This window comes from Elephas maximus, chromosome 3, assembly GCF_024166365.1.
Source record: "Elephas maximus indicus isolate mEleMax1 chromosome 3, mEleMax1 primary haplotype, whole genome shotgun sequence".
Classification (NCBI taxonomy): Eukaryota; Metazoa; Chordata; class Mammalia; order Proboscidea; family Elephantidae; genus Elephas; species Elephas maximus.
This window is the reverse complement of record NC_064821.1, coordinates 88,106,327-88,130,313: the sequence shown is the minus strand read 5'-3', so window position 1 is coordinate 88,130,313 and position 23,987 is coordinate 88,106,327. Positions and strand designations below refer to the sequence as shown.

Below are 23,987 nucleotides of genomic sequence, written 5' to 3'. Positions count from 1 at the left end.
TGTCGCAGGTTATCCTTTGCTCATTGCGCATTTTCCTTTCAGACTTAGCCAGCGTTTTCACACTCAGCTCCCCAAGGCTTTCATGTGGTTTAGTTTCAGACTCAGTTTATGGCTCCTGAAACTTGTGCTGATCCCTTAGCAACCTCTTGGCCCCAAATGAGCAGTTACTGTAAGACTCCTTTAAGGGATCTCAGAAGGCATGAGACCCTTGTGTACAAAGTGTTGTTTGAATGAGGGCCTTGAACCACAGAGCAGCCAGCTGTCTGGACAGGTAGATGGCAGATGGGGCTTGCAAGTATGGACGTGCCTTCCTGAAAGGAGGTTCCTGTCCCGAGGTGACAAGATTTGAGGGAGTTGACGGTGCATTGCAGTTGAAAGAGAACTTAGGTACATGTGGAAATATGCTAATTTGGCTTATAAGAAATAAAAGTGAAGATTTCTTCCTTTGTTTTGACCTATGGGACAGAGGGCCCTTGTGGGTGTTTGGTTCTTTTCTGCTATTACTGTCTCTGGTAGCGTTTGTTCTCTAAACTATGGCTGCATCCCCTCCTCCCCCAATTTAACTATGAGCACCTCTGTAGCCATAATTAAAACTTGTCCCACTGGGTAAAAGAGAAAAATCAAGCTCTTCTCTAACTTCCAAGCAGATCCCAGTGCTCCTACGCAGGGTGGAAATTTGTAGGGCTACCTGCTCAGGCTTAAAGGTGTTGTATTTTCTTTGCCTGTCGTTCTGCCTCCGCTAGGTTACTGAAAGCAATGGGATGGCAGGAATATCCTGAAAATGATGAGAATTTCCTTCCTCTCACAGAGGATGAGCTTAAAGAGTTCCACATGAAGACAGAGCAGGTATGTCATTCAGTTACCCAGAAACCTTTCCTGGAGACCAACTAACAACTAGGAGAAGAAGGAATCAGGACAACCCTTGCCCTTAGGAAATCCTGGTATAGTGTGAGAGGAAAACCTTGGGGAAAAAAATAAGTTTTTTAGAACAGTACAAGTGTAGGCATCTAACTGCTTGGGCAATACAGTCTCCAGTGGTCGATACAAAAACCAGAGCAGTGGCTAGCAGGTTTGAGAAAATAGTATGTTCTGAGCCCCAGAGCCCTTTGGCCCTTAGGGAAGCAGGCTCATCATACCTTGCTTCCATCTCTGTGGTTTCTTTCTGGTATTCTGGCCAGAGCTAAGAAACCAGAATTTGAATTTATTCAACAAATACCTGGATATTTTCCCTGAGTAAAAACACTGCCAGACCCTGAGCAGTGAACAAGACAAGTGGGTTTCTATAAACTTCTTGTAGCTCATATTCTGGTGACAGGTATTTAAAACATAAATTACAATTGTGATAAGTTTAAAGGGAGATGTTACAGAATGACTGACATTAAGACCTTGCTACTTAGAGCTGTGTTCCTGAGACCTTGTTAGAAATAGGAAATTTCAACCCGTACCCCAGACATACAGAACAGAATTTTAAAAAGACGCTTAGATGAATATGCATGTTGAAGTTTGAAAAGTCCTGCTATAAGATCCTAGAAGATCAGGCTATATTCCTAGGCCTGGCCTTGCCCAGGTCCCGTGGACCAGTACAGTCATCAATGGTTTTTCTTTCTCTCCCATGCTTCGCCTCACAGCTAAGAAGAAATGGCTTTGGGAAGAATGGCTTCTTACAGGGCCGCATTTCCAGCCTGCTCTCTCCTTGGAGAAGCACTCAGAAAGCAGAGTTTGAGGACTCAGACACAGAAACCAGTAGCAGTGAAACATCTGATGACGATGCCTGGAAGTAGGCATAAAAGTGCTCAGTTAAGCTGACCCCATAAACTTGGCTTGTGTGTTCCGGGAGTATACAAAAGAAATCGTTCTTTTCCTTTTTTTATGTTGTTGTTGAATACTTTATGCACAAGGGAAATAATCATATCCCAAAGAGAGAGCGATTGGCTTTTTAGCTTTTGTTGTTGTTGTTCTTCCCTGTTTTCTGCTTAATAGAGAGAAGTTTGTGTGGTGGGAAAGATTTTAAAATATGTATATATATACACACACACCTATATATATATACATACACTTAGACACACAGTGTATCTGGGCGATGCACAGGTGGAAGCTGGCAGTGCAGAGAGGAGACACGGGTCTGCAGCAGCTTCTACTACCAGCCCTTGGGGCACTCACCCCTGTGCTCAAGCAATCATTGTCAATGACAAAGTGACTATTGAAGTTATAATTGTATTAAATTAATGCTAATAATTTGGATATTTTATTTTATTTTTGGCTGCTCGGGTAACTTTAGCCCTTAACCAAGCAAATGTGGTTTTCTTTTTTTTTTCCTTTTCGGGTACAGCTGTAAAATATTTGGATATAGGAAATGTTGTGTTATTCTTGCAGCCTTGATATTCAGGGTGGATTGTAAAATATAAATTTTTGTGAGATTTCAAAGATTAAGATTATTTTGATAACATTATTTACAGATTTAAAAAATGTGGCTATCACAAGTCTGTTATGAGGGGGAAAACTGCATAAAATAACTAACTTGGAATAAATATTTTGCATCAGTTTGGATTGTCTTGTGTTGAGAATATTTTCTTTAAAATTAGATGAAATGGATTCTTTTTTAGGGGGGACGTTTTTAGCATCTGGGGGAATCTGAAACCAGGCACATCTGTTTCTCCTCTTAGCAGATACTTTTTTGATGCAGAAAACCCTGTGCAAAGTCATGTTCCAGTGAAACCTTTTGTAAATCGAAATGGCATAAAGAAGCAATTAACATTAATTTATATGGGAAAAATGTTTGCTCGTTCCCAGACCCAAAAAACTGCCTACCGAAATCATACCAAATCACACAGAGCTGGGACACATCTTGCCAAATTGAGATAAAGTACAAGTGCTCAGACACAGCTCAGAGCTGTGGCGGCTCGATGCCAAGTGTGGGGAAGGAGCTTGGCAGTGCCACTCTGGTTGCTTGGGTGGGTACTGCCTTTTCCGTGGCTCGTTGCAGAATAAACACTGAACACTATCCATTTTTTACGAAAGCAAAAATCCTCTTCAGTTAGTGGAAACAGGTACTGATGTAGGTCTTTCATAAAAGCAGAGTGGCATAAAGCAAACTTGCGAAAAGCAGAGCATACCTGTAATAAAATTAGAAACCCAATTTTCCTTCACCAGAACCACTTTTGACTGCCTGTATATTTACCAAGGATCCCTGGTGGTGCAAATGGTTAAGTGCTCTGCTGCTAACCAAAAGGTCGGCTGTTCTAATCCACCCAGCAGCTCTGCAGGAGGAACTTCTGGCAGTCTGCTTCTGTAGAGTACAGCCAAGAAAACCCTATGGGGCAGCTCTGCTTTGTCACATGGGTTGCTGTGAGTCGGAATCTACTAGATAGCAGGCAGCAGCAAACAACAATGTATTCATCAATGTGCACATTTTAAGGTCTGTATGGCAGATAGGACCTTACCGGTACACAAGAGCATGGGAGAGAAGGGATTTGAGGCAGTTCTAGTTGGGTGTTCAGTGGAGGAAGCAAGCTCTTTTATTCCACAAATACTTCCCAAGCTCCTGTTTTCATGTCTCAGGAATACAAGGAGTGCCCAGCCTCGTGGAGGGAAAAGTGAAAGCTAAAAAAATGAAGATGAAACCTCCAGCCAAGATGTGATGGACAAATCAATTTAAACATCTTTTGGCACTCTTTGGACATCCATACACTAATTAGTCCCTAGTAGATAATTAACTCGGGACTCAAGATCATACTCTCATGGGAGACAAGCATAGACAGAACAGGCCTGATAGCATGTTAGAAAGATTATTTGTAGTGTTATCTCTAGACCAGATGGGGAGGCTAGAGGCCAGTAGGACATTTGCTAGATTCTACAGGCCGGGAAGGCAGAGCCCCTATCTGCCATACTGAACCTACTGCTAATGGTGTAAGTAATCCAAGAGCGAATGGCAGTTGAGGTAAGAGCAGTAAGAACTTTTTCATTGAATGTAAGACAGCATTGGTTTTAACACACAATGTAGCAGTAGGAGAACTCCTGCCAGTTATATTATGACTCCTCCCTCATTGTGAATCCTGATTTATGTGTTGTTAAAATATAAAAAAATGTGCATCTTAGAATCAGAGAAATACTATAAAATGAACTCTGAACTCTAACAATGTATTGCGAAATTACTAAACTTGGAGTCAGAAGTAGGTTGATACTTGGGCTTTGCCACTTAATAATTTTCTAAAAATGTAGTACCCTTTTTCTCAGTCAGAATTGAACTGGTTTGAAATCACATACTTTGAAACACTTTGTAACCTGCTGCTGGTCAAACCTTGGTCTTACATGGTGTGGGGGAGAAATGCATTGTCTGTCTTGTTTAGAAAAGTTTTCATTCCACATGTGGATAGCTTGGACCTTCTTCCTCTTCATAACCTGACGGATGCAGATACTCACAGGTAGAGGGAGTAGGAGAGATGTGGTTTGGTCCTTCCCAGACTTGAGGAAAGGAGTAAGTACCTTCTGGACTTGATTCCCTCAGTTGATAAATTCATTATGTTTTCACAGAGCTTTGCTGATTTTCTTGAACTGTGCTGATTATCCTCCCATTACAGCTGCAAACACACACAAGTTGGGGGATGGAAGTTAGGGAGAGACCTTTAGAGACCCTGGTGTGACTAGGCTGTGCAAAAGCTGTGGTTGTGTCCGGAGAGGCATGGTGCTGGGAAGAGCTAGCTATTCAGTCTAGGTAAAAGAAGAGTTCCCAAGCAGACCTTCCAAAAGGGCAAGACTGCCTCTTCTCCCAGGTGTTCCCTGTTCTGAAGAATGATACTTTACTTGGAGTATATTCTGCAGAGCCAGGACCTGCCGGGTGCCCTGCACTGTGTATCCACTTGAGAACAGAGCAGTGACTCTTGCCAGCAGCTACTAAATGATGAGTGACAGAGTGGGTGATAAGGAGGCAGCTGTTCATTCCCCTTTATTAGTATAGGCAAGGAAACCAATGTGACTTGCCCAAGCTCATGCAATGAGGTGAAACATTTTTGTGACGATTTTTCAAGCCATGGGCTCCTCCCAAAGGTGACCAGGCCTTCCCCACCCGTTTCAGACCTGCCTGGACCTGTATGTAGTTGCTGCCCTGGGAGCTAAGGCTCCTCCCCAAACAAACCCAAAGATCTTGGAGACTTTCTAGACCTGGCCTTTCTTCCCTGCATGTTTCATCAGGCTCTGCCTTTTCCCTGCCCTTGTTTTCCACAGGTTTTGGCTGGTATCAGGAAAAGGGTCCCATCCAATGGCCTCTCCCTCTGGGGAGCCAGAGTTCCTGACCTGTGGGGCCTGTGACATGGTTTTCCGATCCCAGGCCCTCTTGGCCACCCACACCCACCGCTTCTGCATTGGCCACTCCAGCCAGAAGGTGACACTTGGAGCACAGCCCTCAACAGCCACTGAACCAGGGAGCCTCGTGGTAAGGGCCTCTCTTGCCATGGATGGGCATTCAGGGAACCCTAACCTTCAGGATTTTCACTACACCCTGTTCTCAGGTTGCGCCAGAAGAACCCCAGGGCATCCCAGACCAGGAGGCTAGCAAGTGGGCTCTAAAGAGGCTAACTGAGGAGGTACACCCGGCTTTCCACGGGCTCAAGAATCTTAGTGTCCTTCCTAAACCTATGGATGGGTCAGGTTACTGCAACAGAGACGCGTTCACTGTTTACCTCCAGGTGCAGCGTCTGCGGCTTTGCCTGCAGGAAATGCAATCCCGGGTAACAGAGATCCCCAGGGGGTCAGAGGGGCACTGGAGGTGCTCAGGTTCAGAGGCGCCGCCTCAAGACCTCAACTCCAACGCCACGGGAAGCCCAGATGAGCGGCTGCGGGCGCTGAACGAGAATTACGCAAGGCGCGTGGCAGAGACCAAGGCCCAGGGTCGGGCCCTGGAGCGACGCGGCGAGGGTGAGGAGGAAGTGGGGTACTAGGGCCCCTCACCGCTTGGCTTAAGGCTGCTCCGACCCGCTCTGCCCCGTTCCCTTACGCCGCAGAACTGAGCCAGCGTCTCGAGGGTGTGGCCAGGACCCGGGGCGGGATAGCCCGTCTATTAGGCCTGGAGCGAGAGCTTCGAGAACTCTGGACTGACGCCGGACGGACGCGGGGAGCTCTAAAGGCGTTAGAGGGCCGCGTCCAACAGCTACAGCCCCTGACAGGGTGAGACCGGAAGCGCTGGGGTGTGATCCGAGGGGCGGGGCGGGGGCGGGGCCTATGCGCGGCGGGCTCCCCGCCGAGCTCGCTCTGGAGGGCGGGGACTCACGGAGGCGGGGCGCTGGGCGGGAGTCCGGAAGAGGAGCGGCCCAGCGAGGAGCAGGCCCACGCGACAAGGAAGGCGGAACGTGTAAGAGCCGGGAGGGGCGGGGCTGCAGGAGGCCCAGCGTCTGGTCGGCGATGCCGTTTCCCAGCCCGTCACCTCCCCGCCCAGGCCCCGGCTGAAAGCCTTCGGAGAGGCTGAACTCGGTTTTCCGGTGGTCCAGGCCAACCCAGGGACTCTGGCTGCCGAGATCGGGTGAGGTCCGGAGCCCGCGGACGGGTTCGAGGCGAGGCGCTGACCAGGCGTGTAAAGACTTCTGCCTTCCTGTTCTCCCCCGCTCAGGGCCCTGCATGAGGCCTACGTTCGGGGCGGGGGCCGGGACCCCGGCCTTCTGGGCCAGATGTGGCAGCTACAAGTGGAGGCATCAGCACTGGAGTTGTGGCGGTCGCGGGCGCGCAGGGGTAAACAGGAGGGGCCAGCCCAGAGGGCTTCTCAGAAGCGGTGGTCTTAGTCCTGGGAGGAGAACCACCTGAGCTGAGGCCCCGTGGTAGGAAACCTGGGTGGTCTCTGTGGTAGTGATTAGAATGAGCCCCCAAGTCCAGCCTTGTCCAGAGAGTCCTATGACTGGAGAGCTGGTCAGAACGGGACCCAGCCGGCCATTAGTCAGACGTGACAGATCAGACTTGTTCCTCTCAGAAAGAAGGGCAGGTGCCGCCTCGGGGAAGCTTCGGGTAGTTGAGGCCGAGAACCAGCGCCTGGAGGCAGAAATCCTGTGTCTGCAGATGCAGAGGGGTGCAGGCAGAATGCCCTGGGGTCAGTACTAACAGCCGTACCTTTAGCAGCCCGGGCTCAGAGGAAGGGGTAGTGGGACCATGTACGGGAACTGAAACTGGTGTTTGTGCCCCGTATCGTCTGTGTCCTCGCGTGTCACCATGTTTCTGTGTGTGCCTCTTTTATCCCCGTGACTCCGCGAATTCATTCACGGGCTGGGCTCTCAGAGTAGTGGTATGGTAGCCCAGTCTTAGCTCCCTGCTCAGCAGAGCCTAACTTTTTCTCTGCTCCTAGGTCCCAGGGATCTGCCCAGTCCCAGAGCTCACCTGAGGGGTAGGGGAGATCCCCCACTCCTCCCGCCGCTGGTGGCTCCCCCACTGCCGCCGTTTCCACCAGCCACAGACGCCGTGTTTTGGGGTGGCGCTGGCAAGGCTGTGAGGACCCAAGGGGTGGAATCGGGCAGCTCTGCTCTTTGCAATTGAGGGAGCATGGGCAGCTAGGAGGCTTTCTGGAGTGTCCTTTGTTCCCTGACAGCCGCTGCTTTCTGGAACTACGGTTAGGAACCTGGGGCTGGACCCACACCTCCTACCACCGTCTGACGTGCTGGGCCCTGACCCCTATGACCCTGGGTGAGACCTGCCCCCTCTGCCAGCCATCTGACTTGGTCACCACTGCTAGTCAAGACCAACTAAGGCCAGTTAGGAGTGGGAAGCTGGCTGGGAGGGAGGGTTGCATGCCTGTGTGCTTAGACCAGCATTCCCCAGGGCCGGTCTGGTCATCTTCTATGACTTCCTGCGAGGCCTTGAGGCCTCTTGGATTTGGGTGCAGCTAGTGACTGGCTTGGCTCGAGATGGACAGGATACAGGAGGGACCACGGCGTTGCCCCCCGCCATTTGTTTGCCCCCACCTCCAGCTCCTGGGCCCATGGGCAACTGTGCTATCCTTGCCAGCAGGCAGCCTGTGCCCAGGTCAGTACATTGGGATTATGATTTTGGGGCTTTTTGCCACAATTGAGGCTTGTCTCTTAGTGTCCTTACCCTGGCAAAGTTTCTCATCTGTGTACAGGACCATTAGCTCTGAGGACTGAATCCTAGAAAGGCATGCAGTTCTGCTGATACCTTTTTGGTTTTTCTGCAGACTGCCACCCTCACCATCAGTATCCTTGGTCTGTGAGCTGTGGGCCTGGCAGGGGCTAGCATGGGCTAGGACACCACAACCAAAGGCCTGGGCCTCCCTAGTACTATTCAACCGGGATCAGCAGGTGTTAAGTGGCCGCTGGCGCCTCCCACTTCAGTCCTTTCCTGTGGACTCCAGCCTTAGCCTTGGGCAGCTGAACGGGATTCCCCAGGTGAATATGAAGGGTGGGGGCTGGGTCTTGTCATCCAAGATACAGATGCAGTACCATGTTGCCTCTCCCCAGGCAGGTGAGGCTGAGCTCTTTCTGCGGCTGGTGAATGCGAGAGATGCAGGTGTCCAGACACTGGCAGAGATCAACCCAGCAAATGCCCACGAGTACCAGGACCCACCTCTGGTGAGGGTCCAACTGGAGATAGGGGTACCAAAGGTATAGTTATAATAGCCAGCCTTTGGATTGACCACTGTATGCCAGTTACTACCAAATGCTTTCTGTACATTAACGCAACAGCTTACATTTCCAAAAACCAAACCCACTTCCATTACATTAACTCCGACTCATAGCGACCCTATAGGACAGAGTATAACTGCCCCCATAAGGTTTCCAAGGCTGTAGATCTTAATTGAAACAGACTGGTACAGCTTTCATCCATGAAGCAACTGATGGGTATGAACCAACCTGTTAGCTGAGTGCTTAACCATTGCACCACCAGGGCTCTTTCACATCCCTATTAGATAGGTACTAGCCCTGGTGGCACAGTGGTGAAGGCACTCAACTGCCAAATGAAGAGTCTGCAGTTCGAAACTGCAGCAGCTCTTCAAGAAAAGGTGTGGCAGTCTGCTTCTGTAGAGATTAATAGCCTTAGAAAACTCTACAGGGTCGCTATGAGTCAGAATTTACTTGACAGCAGTGGCTTTGGTTTTTGCTTGTTTTTATTAATAAGCCCTGGTGATGCAACCAGGTTGCTAACTAAAAGGCTGGAGGTTTGAACTCGCCAAGCTGCTCAGCAGGATAAAGAGCTGGCAATCTGCTCCTGTGAACATTAAAGCCTAGACTATTCCATGGAGCAATTCTCCTCTGTCACGTGGGATCGCTATGAGCCGAATTACCTCGACAGTACCCAACATCATTATGTAACAGATGAGGAAATCAAGGCACAAGCAGGTTTTAAGTAGGTTCACAGTACATCGTCAAGACAGGATCAAATTAAGGTAGTCTGACACCAAAACCTGTGCTCTTAACGTCTACAGTCTTGCTAAGGACCTGTCTTTCCCCATTCCACAGATGTCCAGCTCATCTTCGCTGGAAGCCAGCACCCTCACCCCCTCAGCTGGCTTTGCTGATCCACCACCTCCTGCAGAGGAACCCCTTAATGGACTCAAAGATAGAGATGAGAGTTTGGGTCCTCACCAGAGTATTGTCCCACCCCCATGAGTTTCTGAGCCCAGATATTGACTGCAGATATGAGTGTCTTAACATGCACAGGACTAGGGCCTGGACTGAGCTGTGTTCTCAGACCTGTGGCTTTACTACTCCACATCCTAACATAGGGTATGAAGTCAAACAGCTGTTATGAGCACAGTGTTAGTTCCAACCACAGCTTTACCACGTTCCATGAGTACTTGACCTTTCCGTGCTTGTTTTCTTTTATAAAACAGATTGATATAAGGATTAAATGAGTGTCCCACATGTTTACAACACCGTTCGGCACATAGGAAGTTCTCTGTAAGGTGACGAGGGGTATTTTAATTCCAGCTAATGGAACTTGATAAACTCATTCCCACTTGGTCTTTTGCTTAAAGCCATTCTTATTGCTGCACTTCATACAAATCCCAGCTCAGAACACCCTCCAAGAAACTTTCCAGACATTTAAGCTCCTCATAAATAAGCAGCTCTGTAGCCTTCTGTATTTATAGATTCAGGGTAGGGTCCTAGCCCAAGTGGGATCACATGTGACATCTATACTTGTCCTGGCCCCAGATCCCACTGTCAATCAGAGGAGGTCAGGAGTCTGGACTCAATTGTGTCATGACTGTACTGGCCTGACCAAAAAAAAAAAAAAAAAAAGCCTCAGGACACAGAACACCCAATACAAGAGCATGTTCAGTAAGGAAGTTCAAAGCCAGAATAAGCCAGAGATTCTGCAGCCATGAGTCACTGTTACCAGGCCACAAAAAAACTCCATTTTGAGTAGCAAAAAAATCAATGCTGAAAACTGCGGTTTACTTGGGGGTCCCTCTGCGTGCATCATAGGATGTTAAAACAGTAGATTTTAACCTACTGTCTATCCTAAGTAGCCCTGTGGGTATTAGAATGATTAAATAAAATCCCCACATCCCACACTGAACTGCTCCAGGCAGCCCAGCATCCCACTGTTAAGATCTTTAAGCACAAGTCCGGCCCAGGAGCCTTTTAGCATATTTATTTGAGAAGTCAGAACTGCAGAAGGGTACAAATTCCAAGTTTTAATACAGTTCAACCTTTCTATACAGAAAATTATAGAACAACCAGCCAGCCTCCCCACAAAGATTCTTCCAACCACATTCAAAGTGTCCAACACAATCCCTCAGCCTTTCAAACCACTGAACTCAATTCTCTACAATTAAATAGACCAGTTGTTTTCCTCAGAGATCACTTTCCCCAAGTTTTCTTCAAAGTTCTTTTTCCAAGGTAGGATTAAGGCCCCAGTTGGAGAGGTGCGTAGAGAACAGAACCACCCAAGGCCTGACTGGAGGCTGCCTTAGAGCAAACAGCCAAGGTCCGTCATCCATGATCAGCACCAAAGAGCAAGATCTTCATCAAGTCTTCTCTTTGTAGTTCCCATTCAGAGACAGCACCACTGAAGGTTTGCAAGACAGCTGGGCTCAGCCAGGCATTTAAAAATGGAAAATATAGCACCGTTGGAAGATGAGGGGCCTAAAGTCATACTTGATCTGATCACCTACACATTACACAGACAGAAATTGGGAATTAAAACTTCCAGCACAGAGGTCAGTACAGAAGGGATTTAAAAAAAAAAAAAAAAACCTTTGGCCACTATATAAAACCTGGAGTGCTCCAAGGCACAGATTCAGTCAATATTTTAAGAAAAACCATCGAAGCCTCAACCTTTGCTTACAATCTTTATTGAAGTTATATAAAAAGAATCCCCCAAAAGTGAAAAAATACATTATATACAAAAAAACTTTCCCTCAAGAGGAAGTCTCTGCTCCCTCTCTTAACACGCAGTGCTTTCAACTGTAGCTCCGGCCTCCACTGTCCCCTCCACTGCTGCCCGGCTTTCAGCCTGATTCTCAGCCTGAAAGACAAACAGGGAGCCTGGGCATAAGTGACCCTGGCTTAAGCCATTTCATTTTATATAACCAATCAGGTCTGAGTCAGAGGACATGAACACAGATCTTGCAAACTCTGCTTTGCTCCTTACACTAACAGAGGGACACAGTCAGCCACAAAGTCTTAAGGCCATTTCCTGAATTCTTTGAATGTGATTATTTATGACATTACTGACAGGGCCAGTATTCATGTATTACATGGAACGGAGCAAGCAGAAGTGACTCAACAGGCTTGTCAGTCAAGTGCCTTTTCAGACATTCATTAAAGGGGAACCTGTGATATACAGGTTCCATTTGTCAATGAGACTCCCTGTTTCCTTTCATTGCCTTTTATGAGGGCTACACTCAAGCAACCCAAACAGGCTCAAGGTGGGGAGCACACACTCGGGAAGACCGGTTTCCCCAGACCCTGACAACAAAGGGGAATGAGACAGGAGGCCAAGCCTTGCTTAACTGCCCACCTCCTCCATGTTCTCTGAAACTTCATTTCCACTGGGGACAGCATCTCCACTGCCTCCATTCACCTCCGGCTCTTGTTTGGCTTTCTTTGCATCATCTTTCCGGGGACTCTCTTCCTCTGGTTTCCTCTAAAGATATAATTGGGAAGTCTTCACAAATGTACTTAATTTTTTAAAAAAGACAACATATCTAACTCCAGAACACTTCCTTAACCTCTCTGGTGCAAAGATCCTGAATAACAAGACTCACAGCTCTAAGAGTCTGTCCCTAGCCAAAGGGTAATGATGGGGGGTCAGATGCCCGTGTGAACTCTACAGAATCAGCCAGTCTGTCCCAACACATACAAATTCAGCCTCCTTACTGGAAAGGTTGGTGGGCTGGGAGTAAGGATTAGATCTGAACAGTAACCAGACTCCCGTCCTTGAATCCGGAAACCAAGCAGAAGTTAAGACTCTCCTACAAGAGAAAGGAACTACTACAACAGCAGGCAGAAGGCAGACTCACAGCAGCTCAGGTAGCAGCAGGTCTGCTGCTGAATAACTGTTGTCAACACCTGCCAGCCTCTCTAAGAGGGCCTCACCTGGCCAGTCCTCCTCAGCAGTTTTCCTGATAGCCCTTAAGCTGGGGAAGGCCAGCAGAACCTGCTAGAAGAGGTATGCAGTGAAAACTATCTTCACACAAATATCCTCACCACCCTTGAGTGTTGCAGTGTTTATCAGAAAGGTATCCCTCGTTAATCACTTGGGAACAACAAAAGCAGACTGTGAAAAGGGTCGAAGAAACGAAACCACGGAGTATAAATTTACCTTCTTCCTGACAAGATGAGAAATATCAGTCACACAGTTTGATGAGGAAGCACCATCTGTTGGCTTTCTACTGGCAATCTGGCAAAAGTAAGTCTTTGTTAGCAATATACAAACTATATATTAGACAATCACTTGAGGCCTAATGTTAAGTGACAAAAATCGCCTGAATACCCACCATGGAGACTGAAGAGCCTCCTCCACTAGAAGTGAAACCTGAAGTAGAACTCTCCACCTGTGAGAGACGACAAACCCAAGTGGGTCCCAGGAATAGAACCCAGGCCATCCACAATCCTACAAGGGTACTCACCATCCAAGCAACTGATTAAGACCTGAAATGCTAGTGGCTGGCCTCCATATAGTAGCGGGGTCATTCATGCCACACTACCCCCAGCCTCCCCTATCCTGAGCAAAGGCAGAGTGAAACATTACATTAAACCCTCCATATCCTATCATTACCTACAGGGTATAAAGCTCCCCAGTATCCCAGCTGCCAAAAGCAGAGCCAGGTAATCTGGGGTTAAAGCCCTCAATGCCACATTCATCTATGTAAGAGTTCTCGGAGACGGAAACAATGCCTTACATTTGTTGAAACAATCAATTATTACTGTCAGAATTATTTTACACACAGATACTATTATCCCCATTTTACACATCAGCCAACTAAGGCAGAGAAATAAATAATGTAGGTGCCCATGATCACTCATATACTAAGTAGTAAAGATGGAATTCAAACCCAGACAGACTGGCTCCAGAGTGTATTCTCTCATCCACTGTACTATTCAATAGAATAATTAAATGAGCTTCCTACATTCCCTCTGACCACCAACTCCCTGGTACCAAAATCATGACTACAGTTCCTAACAAAGAGAACACTAACACCATGATGCCTTCAATGGTAACAAACATGCTATTATCAAAATGTTAGAAGGAAACTGAACCAACCAGAGTAGCTTTCAAAGCCAATTCAGCTACATTCCCACTACGCTGGGACTCCTTTGCATCTTCTATCTTCTCTCGAATTTCAGGTAGCAGTTCCTTCAGCTCCTCAATTTCTTTCTCATATTCAGTAGGTGATCCTTCGGCCTCCTTCTTCTGCTCATTTAGTACAGCTACAAAGAACAGGCTAAAGTGATCAGTAACAGTTACTACAAAAAGATCTTTTTGTTTTTTTACCTTGTCAGTAGCTGGATCCATCAAGATCGTCATGGAACAGCTAGTGCTCACTTACCCATTCTCTTCTCAATAACTTCAATAGATTTGCTGAATTGTGCCACTGCCTCGTCATACTGAGAGTTGTACCCATAGGCCAAGCCTAGCTGATAGTGGGTCTCTGCAAGGAGGCGATCATGGGCTTCCAGGTACTGCTCTTGCAGGTTTAGGCAAGCCTGGAACTCCTCCACAGCCTGCACGTAGTTCTCTAAAATAAAGGGAAAAGGGACAGCATTTACTGCAAAGTACTTCCAAATTTCAGGCCCATTCTGTAAGAATGCCCCCTGGTTTTCCATTGCATTTTTCTTTGTAGCATCTTCAGGACACTTAACTACAAAAAACATCAAAACGACTAACAAAGCTAACTTGGAGACTTTCAGTAAAGTATGTTTTATGAGAGACTGTACGTTGTTCTAGGGACTATATAATGAACCTATTACTCTTTTAAAGCCCACAACTTATGATCATTGAGCTGAATTTTAAGGAGTTTATTAGAAGAACAACTAGGGGGAAAGGAAATAAGGGAGGAAAGAGGGAATTTTTTCATGTCTTACCAGATTCAACACTAACTTCTCCAAGTTTAAGATGTGCCTGTGCAGCATAAAGCTGAGCTTCTTTTGTTTCTTGCCTAAAAGATGAAAAGTCCATCAGAAACCTGTAACACACGTGTTTAAATCTTAACTGCTTTCTATCTTCAACCACCAAGCTCCCAACCTGAGTTTAAAAGCATAGAGTTTTACCTTTTAAAAATGATCTTTGCTAAATCCAGCATATCCCAGGCAAGCTCTAGGTTCCCAATCTCCTCCTCTTCATTTTCTTGAAGAGACTAAAGTATATCCAAATTATTGGTATTAGGCAGAAGTACAAGAAAGGCATCTTTAGACTATACAAACTTAAGTGCATAATTTAGCATGGCTTAAAAAAAAAAAACTGATGCAGGGTTTAAATTTCAGACTTTCTCCCCTAAAAAGGTCCCTAAAAGTTTCTATACTAAATCATCTCCTTACCATCATCACCTATCGGTGAGGTGTAAATCTGCCCTGTAAGACAAGACCCTCTGGAATCAAATATATCTGTCCGTTCTAGGCATGGTTAAAGAATACTCAATCTGTAACCAAGGAACAGCTATCTATAATATTCATACCTATGCTAGCAACTCACAGTCCTACAGTAAGAAAGCAACAGGGGGGTACTAAGCGAATAATAAGTTACCTTGTTTTCAAGAACTGAATCATTTGGCATTTCTTCGGCCTTGTCATTTTCTTTATCCTCCTCTTCTGAGCCTTCGGTTTCTGCAAGCAAAAATTCCTCAGTATTGAGAATACAAATAAGGATACGGTTTGACTAGTCAAGAGTTTGAATCAAACATCTGTCAATAACCTGCACAGACCAGATGCTAAACCAAGTCAGTTAACATTTGAACTGCATCAAGTCAATGGTTAGTCTAATTTAGATAGAATATGTACAATATTATAGTCTATGGGTCAGACCTTCAGCAATCAAAAGGCTGAGTATTTCTCTTAATAAAGATCAATCTGAACCGTTCAAATCAAGACTGGCTACTGCCTCATTCATTAGCTGAAAGCTATCCATACAGCCAGAAGCAAGTGGAGGCCTCAGCCAAAGTTCCTGGTATCTTTAGACCACTCTTAACAGACAGAAATACCAAAAGTTAGAGTCCTCTAGTCCACTCAGAGCAAGAATGTTCAAGAGGCTAGCTTTCCCACACAGTGCTGTGAAGAAACAAGCATAGTCCTGTCAACTCTCACCAATGAGCACGCCACAGACTCCAGCCAGTTCTAGCATGTACAGAATTTGAGTGAGCAGTACCATGAGTTATTTTACTCAGGTACCTTGTTAATGATTCCTTTTAAACTTGCAGCCATGTCAATACTATATTTCATCATATTGACATATACTCACAAGTCAAATGCCTGTAAGAACAGGCTGCTGATAAACAGCTCTGCACTCTAACTGGTATACTCTCGGTGATACAATAGCTTAAAATATTAATGTCAAGTAATTAAAATGGGCTTTTTGTTGGTATAAACAATCCATGAATTGGGTTTAACGGGCCTACCTCTGGCATCTTTCGTTAAGCATTTTTAACACCAGCAAAAAAGCTCAAACACTCTATATCCTAACTATATGGGAACATAACCTGTTGCCATCCAGTCAATTCCGACTCATAGTGACCCTACAGGACACAGCAGAACTGCCCTATAGAGTTTCCAAGGAGCAGCTAGTGGATTTGAACTGCCGACCTTTTGGTTAACAGCCAGTCTCTTAACCACTGTACCACCAAAGCCCCATATGGGAATATAAGTATGGCAATTAGGCCTTGGGGCTTGAAACCAAGTTTCAGGACATTTTTTCCCTGCCTACCAATACTGCTTTAAGATGGCGAACAGGCAAAGACAATTCCTGTATGTTACAAATTCCTGAGACAAACTAAGTCCTAAAAACATCAGTAAATTACAAGCTAATTATAACCTCTGTAACAAACAAATCCGTTTTTATCAAGTGGCTCACTTTTCTTTTGCTGACTGTGTAACTCAGTGCTTCTGAAATATAAACAGCTACCACCACACCACCATTATCTTTTCATGTCCAAGTTCCCACAAGTGGTTTGTGGACTGGGTTCCCTGAGTTTAAATTAGATGGGTCGTTTTACTGACTCTAACAATGAAGCCCATCCTCTAGCAGTGTGTGCAAGATGGCTGAGGTAAATACAGGTATTGTTATGAATTGAATTCTGTCCCCCCAAAATGGGTGTTGACCTGGCTAGGCCATGATTCCCAGTATTGGGTGACTGTCCACCATTCTGTAACCTGATGTGATTTTCATATGTGTTGTAAATCCTACCTCTATGATGTTAGTGAGGCAGGATTAGAGGCAGTTATGTTAATGAAGCAGGACTCAATCTACAAGAAAATTAGGGCACGTTTTAAGTCAGTCTCTTGAGATATGAGAAAAGGGAGCAGAGAGACAGGGGACCTCATACCACCAAGAAAGTAGTACCAAGAGCAGAGCACATCCTCTGGACCAGAGGTCCCTGCACTGAGAAGCTCCTAGACCAGGGGAAGACTGATGACAAGAACTGTCCTCCAAAAAAAAGCCTTTCCCTGGAGCTGGCACCCTGAATTCAGACTTCTAGCCTACTAGATTTTGAGAGAATAAACTTCTACTGGTGGTGTTTCTGGAGCCCTGGTGGTGTAGTGGTTAAGAGTTGAGCTGCTAACCAAAAGGTCTGCGGTTTGAATCCACCAGCCACTCCTTGGAAACCATACGGGGCAGTTATACTCTGTCCCATGAGGTCACTATGAGTCAGAATTGACTCGACGTCAATGGGTTTGGGTTTTTTTTTTTTTTTTGGTGGTATTTCTATTATACCAGCACTAGGTAACTAAGATTGGTGTTTCTTATAACAGACTTAAAAAAGTTTAACACTGGATCTTGCCAATTTCCACGAAAAACTGAAGAGACGAAATATTCAATAATTTATAATTCTATATGCAGCTTAATTATTTGGTATCTGTTCCTACTCACTGTATCAGAATGCTAGAAAATGACATCTAATTTGGCATAAAATATCTAGAGATCTGGAATTTGCCATCGAATTTTTTCATTAAAATTCTTACAATGATGGTCCTAAGAATACTGGTTTCTCTTGAGAAAACTGCACTACCTTCACAGAATAAGAGTGAACTAGGTCATCAGGAAAGCCATTATTTTAAAACAAAACTTCCCAACCTGGTAACACATACCCAGGTATTAATGGGAATGCCCTGATGACCTCAGTAAAGAAATGTATTAAACCCAGTATTTCCCAGGCTTCTTTTAAAGTGAAATATTTTTGTGGTACCCCTTACAATTCTTTAGAGAAAGGGAAATGCTCCTTTATAACATTTCCCTGATCTTCAAAACAGTCTGGGCACAGAGTAGTACAAGCAGAAGAATGACTTTTCAAGGCAAAGGAAAGTCCTTTAAAAGTTTACTGCTGATTCTTTGGTTGTTCTAACAGCCCCACAAGAAAGGCAAGTAATGACTACAGGCTGGCTGGGATAGTCCACCTGAGCATGGCCATTTTTCATGCCCTATATAATTCTTAAAATTTTGTTCACTTACCAATCACCTAGTGTGACAATTAGCAAAGAGCATGCAAACTGTCTTTATTAAAGACATGGAGAGCCCAAGAGACGGCAAAAATCCACAGGGTAGGAGGAAATGGGGTTTTGGTTTTTAAGTGAAGAAAAATTACTTCCTAAGCCTACAGAAAAAGATTTCTGCAGGCTGGTGTTGCCATGTAAAGAGGAATAAAACAGAGAAAGTAATAGCCTGGCAGCCCTCCCTTTACTGGCCTTGTGATTAGGACAAATTACTTAACCTCTTTCTGCCATTACTTCATTTGTAAAATATGAAAAACACTACCTGATACACAATATTAAAAAATGTGACATAACTGAAGATTTTGTAAATGATCTTAAAAATGAGTAATCAGGAAATTTCTGGTGAAAGGTGGGTAATGGGAGAGGATAAAAGCTGCCTTGCTCAATGTGCAATCTAGGTTTGGATTCTAGAACTGCATCTTACTTTATGACACTACAAAAGCCATGTAATCTCTAAGCCTTGATCACCTATATAACTGGAATAATACTGCAGTGTTGTTTTGGAATCAGAAGCAATATATATGAGAGAGCTCTAACAATGTTACCTGTGATCCAACTGAATAGTTTTTGAACAAACTGTGGGGAAATATGACATCTCTGCTTTTGCTTATCATTAAAGGTCCAACTTAGCCAGAGCTTATTACTTCTTGCTTGTATCATTAAATATCAAGATGTGCGAGTTAAAAAAAAATTTTGAAGAATTCACTTCCATGCTTTTTCTGTAAAGAACTGCTAAAAGCCTTATAAATAAGTGTAATGGTGCTACCATTTAGCCAGTTCACTTCTGGTTACCATGCCTGTGGTGGCTGGAGTTCAGGGACCTGCACATAGGTAGAAGGAGGGTTACCAAAATAAGCTGCAAATATTAATGATGGTTCTTTGAAAATCTAAAACTTAAGAGAACTCTTGAAGTAGTCTAGCAGTTATACAAAGTAATAACAAATAATGGGAATATACCTGTGGTTATTAATGCCAATGTTAGATGAACCTTACACAGTAGAATCCTCAAATGATAACACAAGTCAGACTTGCCAATTATAAATGACTAACTGGAGGCTTACTAACTGATGAAAGTGAATTACAGTATGAATAGTACTATGCAAAGCATCCATACTTTGTAATGTTCTGAGTAAAAAAAAAATTCAATTTAGTGGCCAAAGCAAGCATGAAATGAGGGGGGAAAGCAGCCAGATGGCTAAAGGTTAAGGTTTTTTTTTTGGGGGGGGGGGTTAATTTTTTTGTTGTTTTGTTTTAGGCTTTTTTTTTCCCCCTCCTTTTTTAAACAAATATGAATAAGCCTCTAAACACTTTCTGAAGACTAAGGGTAGATATGGGCATCAGAATTTTTTTTAACTCTGGTGACAGAACTTTCAAGGGTAAACTGCCTCATTTAAATGGCATGCCTGCTTAAGTGTACCAATTCAGTGGATTCTACTGCTCTGTTCCTGCTTCCTAAAAAGCAGAGAAAAGGAACCGTGTGAACAGTAAATTAAAAAATCCAGAGGCATGCAAGTGAACATCCATTCAGCATTCTCTGCCAGCCTAACTCACTCTTTCCCTGCTTCAGACCCCTCATCCACCTGTTTCATCCCTCTTTATTGGCTAGTGCGGTGCAACAAGTTACTGATAGCTAGCCAAGTCTTAGAAGTCACAGAGAAGCCTATTTTGCAGTTAGTAAAAGCGTTAGTTTATAAGCCAGCTAAAGACTTGCTGCTTTTGACTTTCTGAACTTATCAAAACCTTCTCTTAAATTACCCCCCTTTTCACTTAGCCCTTTCCTAATCCAAAGGCAGACGGAAAATCCTGAATGGAAGGCTGACTTTTACCCATGATTAGTGAGCCAAATCCAGAATGTACTCCACCCACTGCAGCTCTTGCACATATCCCGGTTACCTTCACCCTCTTTCATCTGTTCTTCTCTCTCTTGTGTCTCTTCATTAGCAGCTATCTTAATTTTGTCTTCAGGTGATTTCTCTGTAGCCCCTTGGGCTACCTTGGTCTCAACCCCATCTCCAGCTGCCTCAGACTCTTCTATGGACAGTTTAGTCTCCACCTGGCTAGGAACCAGCTCTACCCTGACCTTCTCTACTCCTGAGCCATCTTTTGTTTCTGTTGGTCCTTCTGCAGACGTCTGTGGTTCAACAGAAGTCTGGTCTCCTGCAGCTGACAGTCCATTGACTGTACCATCCTTTGGGGAAACTTTGGCCTCCTGCCCAGGCTTTTCAGAGACTTCTGATCCAGCCTCTGTTCTCACCTCTGGGGACTCCTCAGCAAGGGGCACTTCTTGCCCTACAAACTGCTCAAGAACAACCCTTCCAGACTCATTTTCAGAGGTAGCTACCTGTTCCTTTGGCTCCTTCCCACCCAAATCCACTGGCTTCACTGTCGGGTCTCCAGGCTCTGCTTCTACCTCCACTGCGGTGCCCTGCTCTTCTAGAGTCACAACAGACTGTTCTTCTGGAGCTTCTTTAGGCTTTTCTTCCATGCTCACAATTACCTCTCCCTGCTTCTCCTGACCTCCTTTTTCTCTGTACTCTTCTTCCTGGATGTCTATTCCAGAAACTGATTTTCCTTCCTCAGCATCTGGTGCTTCCTGTTCTAGCTTCTCAGAAGAGACCTCAGCTTCATTCAGTCCTGGTGCTGCTGCTCCTTTTGTGTCTTCAGCAGTTTCAGTTAACTGATCTGGGGTTGATTCAACTTTGACCTGTAGCTCCTCTGCAGGCTCACTTAAATCCATATCTTCTCTTCCACCTTTCTCCGTTTCAGTCTCTTGTTCTTTATCAGTTTCAGGCTTTACCAGAGATTTGTCTTCTGTTTTTTTGGCTTCTTCTTTTTCTCCCATCGCGTCATAAACCTGTTCTCTCAACTCTTCCCTTGCTTCCTCTACATGGTTAAAGAACATGAAGCATAAACACGTCTTCGAATTTAATGATACAGGCATAAATGGAAACTAAAAATACATTCCCTTTAAACCCTCAAACAGCCTCTCTTGTTAAGCTTTAGCAGATGGCTTAAATATTATCTGCCCCCTTGAGAAAGCAAAAAGAGTACCAGCTAGCAGAGCAACTTATTTAAAAAAAAAAAACCAAATTCCCTAAATGAGATAGTTTTACTTGAGCATTCTGAGTATCAATTAGGTAAGAAATGCCAAGCTTTTCATTTTCATCTAAACATTACAGTCCCCCATCTGATATATAAATCTCTAGTAGCCAATCTCGGCATAGAAATTAACTTTCTTAGACACAAAAATGTAAAAGGTCTCCAAAAATATTGCTATTAAAACAACTACCTGGACTTAAAAAATTTCCTTCAGAAAAATATTTAAGGTTGTAGTGATATTTAGAACATCAATTTAAATTAACCAGATTTGTTTGAGAACATAAGCTGTCCTCTTACAAAAACTTGCTGTCAGTTTCAGTAGCTGGCTAACCCCCACTGCGGTCTCTCCCAGATGCAGGTGTCATCACAGGCACCTTGGGGGAGCCCTTCCAAGGCAGGAGAGCCCTATTTCCATCACTTGTACACAAGAAATACATGTCGCATCTCTTGAATGTCACATGCAACTCCACATACCATCTATGTTATCGTTATTTTCTACCAAAGATTCGTCTTCTGTTTTTTCTCCTTCCTCCTCTTCCACATGCACACCTTCCAGGGCATTTCCCAACACACCATTCTCCATTCTAGGAGAACAAAAGAAGAAAGCACCAAAGGTATGAAGGCTAGAAACAGAATTTTTCATGAGACAGAAATGATAAATTTATGGGGAAGCAACAGGATAGTAAGCAAATGCAGGAAATATAAACTGTAAGTATTCATGCGAGAAAAACAATGATCAAAAGTGCCCTGAAAGAAATAAGCATACCCCTTCCCTTATCCAGCCACATGAAAAGCAGTGATGACTCTTATCAAATGAACAAGGCCTTTATGTATTCACTTTACAATAGGGACATTATTTCCCAAACTTTTTATCTACCCACACTTCTCTGTATAGCCAATGAAGTTCTAGGAAAATTCTCATGGCTCTGTAAGAGTTATAAGATTACAACATTTACTAGAACTGAGATTAAACAGATGACTGATTATTTATCACTTGTGTGCCCTCAATATAGTTTATTCTAGTTAGTAGATTATGGTGGAAAATATCTAACAATCTTCTAATTGTAAAACTATTTGAGTTTTATTTACTAGATATCCTCACATAGTAGTGCACTGAAATTGTCCTTCATTCAGTCTTTATTAAAGGTGATTGTTTTATACACTAGCTGAGAGTGCTTTGAAAGATTTTCTCTATTTTGGGCTTTACTCAATTAACCATTTACTAGTAGATTTTTTTCTTTCTAATGACCCCAAAAGTCAAAACTTAAATATAATTTTACTCTTTGCATCAAGAGCTAGTCACAACAATTTCATGTTTCTTCAAAACCAGGCTCACATAGTTCATGTAGGAGCCCTGGTTGCACAGTGGTTAAAGCGCTCAGCTGATAACGAAAGGTTGGCAGTTCAAACCCACCAGCCTTGGAAACCTGATGGGACAGTTCTACTCTGCCCTATAAGGTCAGTAGGAGTCAAAATCGACGGCAGTGGTTTTGGTTAGTTCATGTGAAATCTCAAAACTAGTACATCTTAGGAGAAAACTTAAGTTTTTTAACAGACCACCAAGGTGATATACAACATCCTACCTACAAACTGAGCCTTGAAAGACGTACCTTGCCAACTCCAGAAGGGATTTCCCATAGAAAAAGAAGGCTTCTCCACATTCATTAGCTGTTTCTCCATACTTTTTACCTCTACAAAGAGAACAAACATCTAAGACCACAATTAACATCTAGTCTAAAACACTTATTTCCGGTTCTTTAGTTAGAAAATGACGCTTCTTCAGTCTATTCAAAGTAAGCACTATAAAAACGATCCCTCTGTGAAACCAATATGCCCTCTCTGGCTTTCATGTCAAGGTCAAAGGAACTTTTAGAAACAATGCATAGTTAATGTTGCATGTTCTTCATGTATATATAATACATATTCTAAATAACACCAATTTGCTAGAGCTAACATATACTCTAACAGGCAAGACTGAGGGAAAAAATTACACGAGTATGATAAATGGGAAGGAAGAGGTAGCTCTCTATGTAGAGAAAGGAGACCAGCTTTCAGAGTGAAGAACTGGCAAAAGTCATGCAAAGTCAAGTACTAATGGCCTGCGGATCCAGTAAGAATCACTTAGAGAAACTAAGCAGGAAGAATCATAATGATAGTCATGTTTTTAAGGACAGTTTACTAGATTAGAATAATGCTTCTAATATTTTCCTCCTATATACCATAAATGGCAAGACAATGAAAACACTGACCTTTCCAGATATCTGGTCGGAGTAGCCTAGGAAGTGTTCTCATCTGAAATACGTACAGTTTACTTTCTAGGATAACCATGTGTTTTAACACAAAAATGCCTTAAGAATTTAGCATCAGGTAAAATTTGAACTAAACTCCTAGTACACCAGAGACTCAGTTTATGAAGTCCAGGTGTAAAAGGCAGTGTAAGAGGCCAGGAACAGACTGGAGATTATCATAGACATTCAGGAATAAGATTATGTTCTGGATATTAGGAAAAGGAGTTGGGTTGGAAAAACAATGAACTGATATGATCCTGACTGAATAGAAGGAATAAAAAAGCTAGAGGCTTTTAATCATAGTGAGCCCTAAACCTGAAAACTATAACTGTTTCATTAAAAGCACTTATTTTATCAGGAAATTTAACTGTATATAATCAATTAATTAGGAAACATGACTGACTGTCAATTGCTATTGGTAATATCTTAAACTAGCTCAAGTCATGGGGGAAACGGTAAAGAA

The 23,987-nt window shown here is 44.1% G+C and overlaps 3 protein-coding genes and 1 long non-coding RNA gene across 11 annotated transcripts in view; 2 read left to right on the top strand and 2 right to left on the bottom strand.

Moving 5' to 3' along the window:
* GPBP1L1 (GC-rich promoter binding protein 1 like 1) overlaps window positions 1–2,545 on the top strand; it is a 60,941-nt gene extending 58,396 nt beyond the window's left edge. For both annotated transcript variants that reach the window (XM_049879162.1, XM_049879161.1), the window contains exons 11-12: window positions 744–846; window positions 1,629–2,545. In XM_049879162.1, the coding sequence (XP_049735119.1) occupies window positions 744–846; window positions 1,629–1,781 (256 nt within the window). In that variant the 3' untranslated portion in view covers window positions 1,782–2,545. The remainder of the gene's footprint in view (window positions 1–743; window positions 847–1,628) is intronic.
* LOC126073042 (uncharacterized) lies at window positions 2,297–6,013 on the bottom strand. The gene is made up of 2 exons (XR_007516649.1): window positions 5,676–6,013; window positions 2,297–4,577 (listed from the first exon to the last, which is right to left on the bottom strand). It is a non-coding gene; the product is annotated as an uncharacterized LOC126073042 (long non-coding RNA).
* Window positions 4,606–9,596, top strand: CCDC17 (coiled-coil domain containing 17). 5 transcript variants are annotated; one of them, XR_007516645.1, is made up of 13 exons: window positions 4,606–5,428; window positions 5,505–5,579; window positions 5,682–5,910; window positions 5,997–6,159; window positions 6,428–6,511; window positions 6,599–6,717; window positions 6,953–7,069; window positions 7,322–7,461; window positions 7,562–7,656; window positions 7,792–7,995; window positions 8,165–8,375; window positions 8,452–8,558; window positions 9,447–9,535. XR_007516645.1 is itself a non-coding variant. In XM_049879152.1 (13 exons), the coding sequence occupies exons 1-13, from the start codon at window positions 5,255–5,257 to the stop codon at window positions 9,594–9,596; spliced, it is 1,905 nt and encodes a 634-aa protein (XP_049735109.1). In that variant the 5' UTR covers window positions 4,609–5,254. The 5 variants fall into 5 exon arrangements, 4 of the variants coding, with proteins under 4 accessions (XP_049735112.1, XP_049735111.1, XP_049735109.1 ...); XM_049879152.1 differs by having other exon boundaries at window positions 4,609–5,428; window positions 8,448–8,591; window positions 9,447–9,596; XM_049879153.1 differs by having other exon boundaries at window positions 4,610–5,428; window positions 8,448–8,558; window positions 9,447–9,596.
* A 1,776-nt stretch (window positions 9,597–11,372) lies between these two features.
* NASP (nuclear autoantigenic sperm protein) overlaps window positions 11,373–23,987 on the bottom strand; it is a 57,592-nt gene continuing 44,977 nt past the window's right edge. Inside the window, exons 4-15 of one of the 3 annotated variants that reach the window (XM_049879150.1) lie at window positions 22,847–22,927; window positions 21,711–21,820; window positions 20,031–21,020; window positions 15,181–15,260; window positions 14,709–14,794; window positions 14,523–14,596; window positions 13,988–14,176; window positions 13,702–13,868; window positions 12,935–12,991; window positions 12,760–12,837; window positions 11,956–12,081; window positions 11,373–11,460 (exon numbers count right to left, since the gene is read on the bottom strand). In XM_049879150.1, coding sequence (XP_049735107.1) covers window positions 11,380–11,460; window positions 11,956–12,081; window positions 12,760–12,837; window positions 12,935–12,991; window positions 13,702–13,868; window positions 13,988–14,176; window positions 14,523–14,596; window positions 14,709–14,794; window positions 15,181–15,260; window positions 20,031–21,020; window positions 21,711–21,820; window positions 22,847–22,927 — 2,119 coding nt within the window. In that variant the 3' untranslated portion in view covers window positions 11,373–11,379. The remainder of the gene's footprint in view (window positions 11,461–11,955; window positions 12,082–12,759; window positions 12,838–12,934; window positions 12,992–13,701; window positions 13,869–13,987; window positions 14,177–14,522; window positions 14,597–14,708; window positions 14,795–15,180; window positions 15,261–20,030; window positions 21,021–21,710; window positions 21,821–22,846; window positions 22,928–23,987) is intronic. The other 2 variants (XM_049879149.1, XM_049879151.1) reach the window with 2 other exon arrangements.

What these genes read in the sequence shown, in the direction of transcription:
- CCDC17 (XM_049879152.1), top strand. Translation starts at nt 5,255, where the DNA reads ATGGCCTCTCCCTCTGGGGAGCCAGAGTTCCTGACCTGTGGGGCCTGT. An exon ending in TAAAGAGGCTAACTGAGGAG is followed by an intron (nt 5,580 to 5,681) that starts GTACACCCGGCT and finishes GTTTACCTCCAG; the next exon opens with GTGCAGCGTCTGCGGCTTTG. An exon ending in CCTGGAGCGACGCGGCGAGG is followed by an intron (nt 5,911 to 5,996) that starts GTGAGGAGGAAG and finishes CTTACGCCGCAG; the next exon opens with AACTGAGCCAGCGTCTCGAG.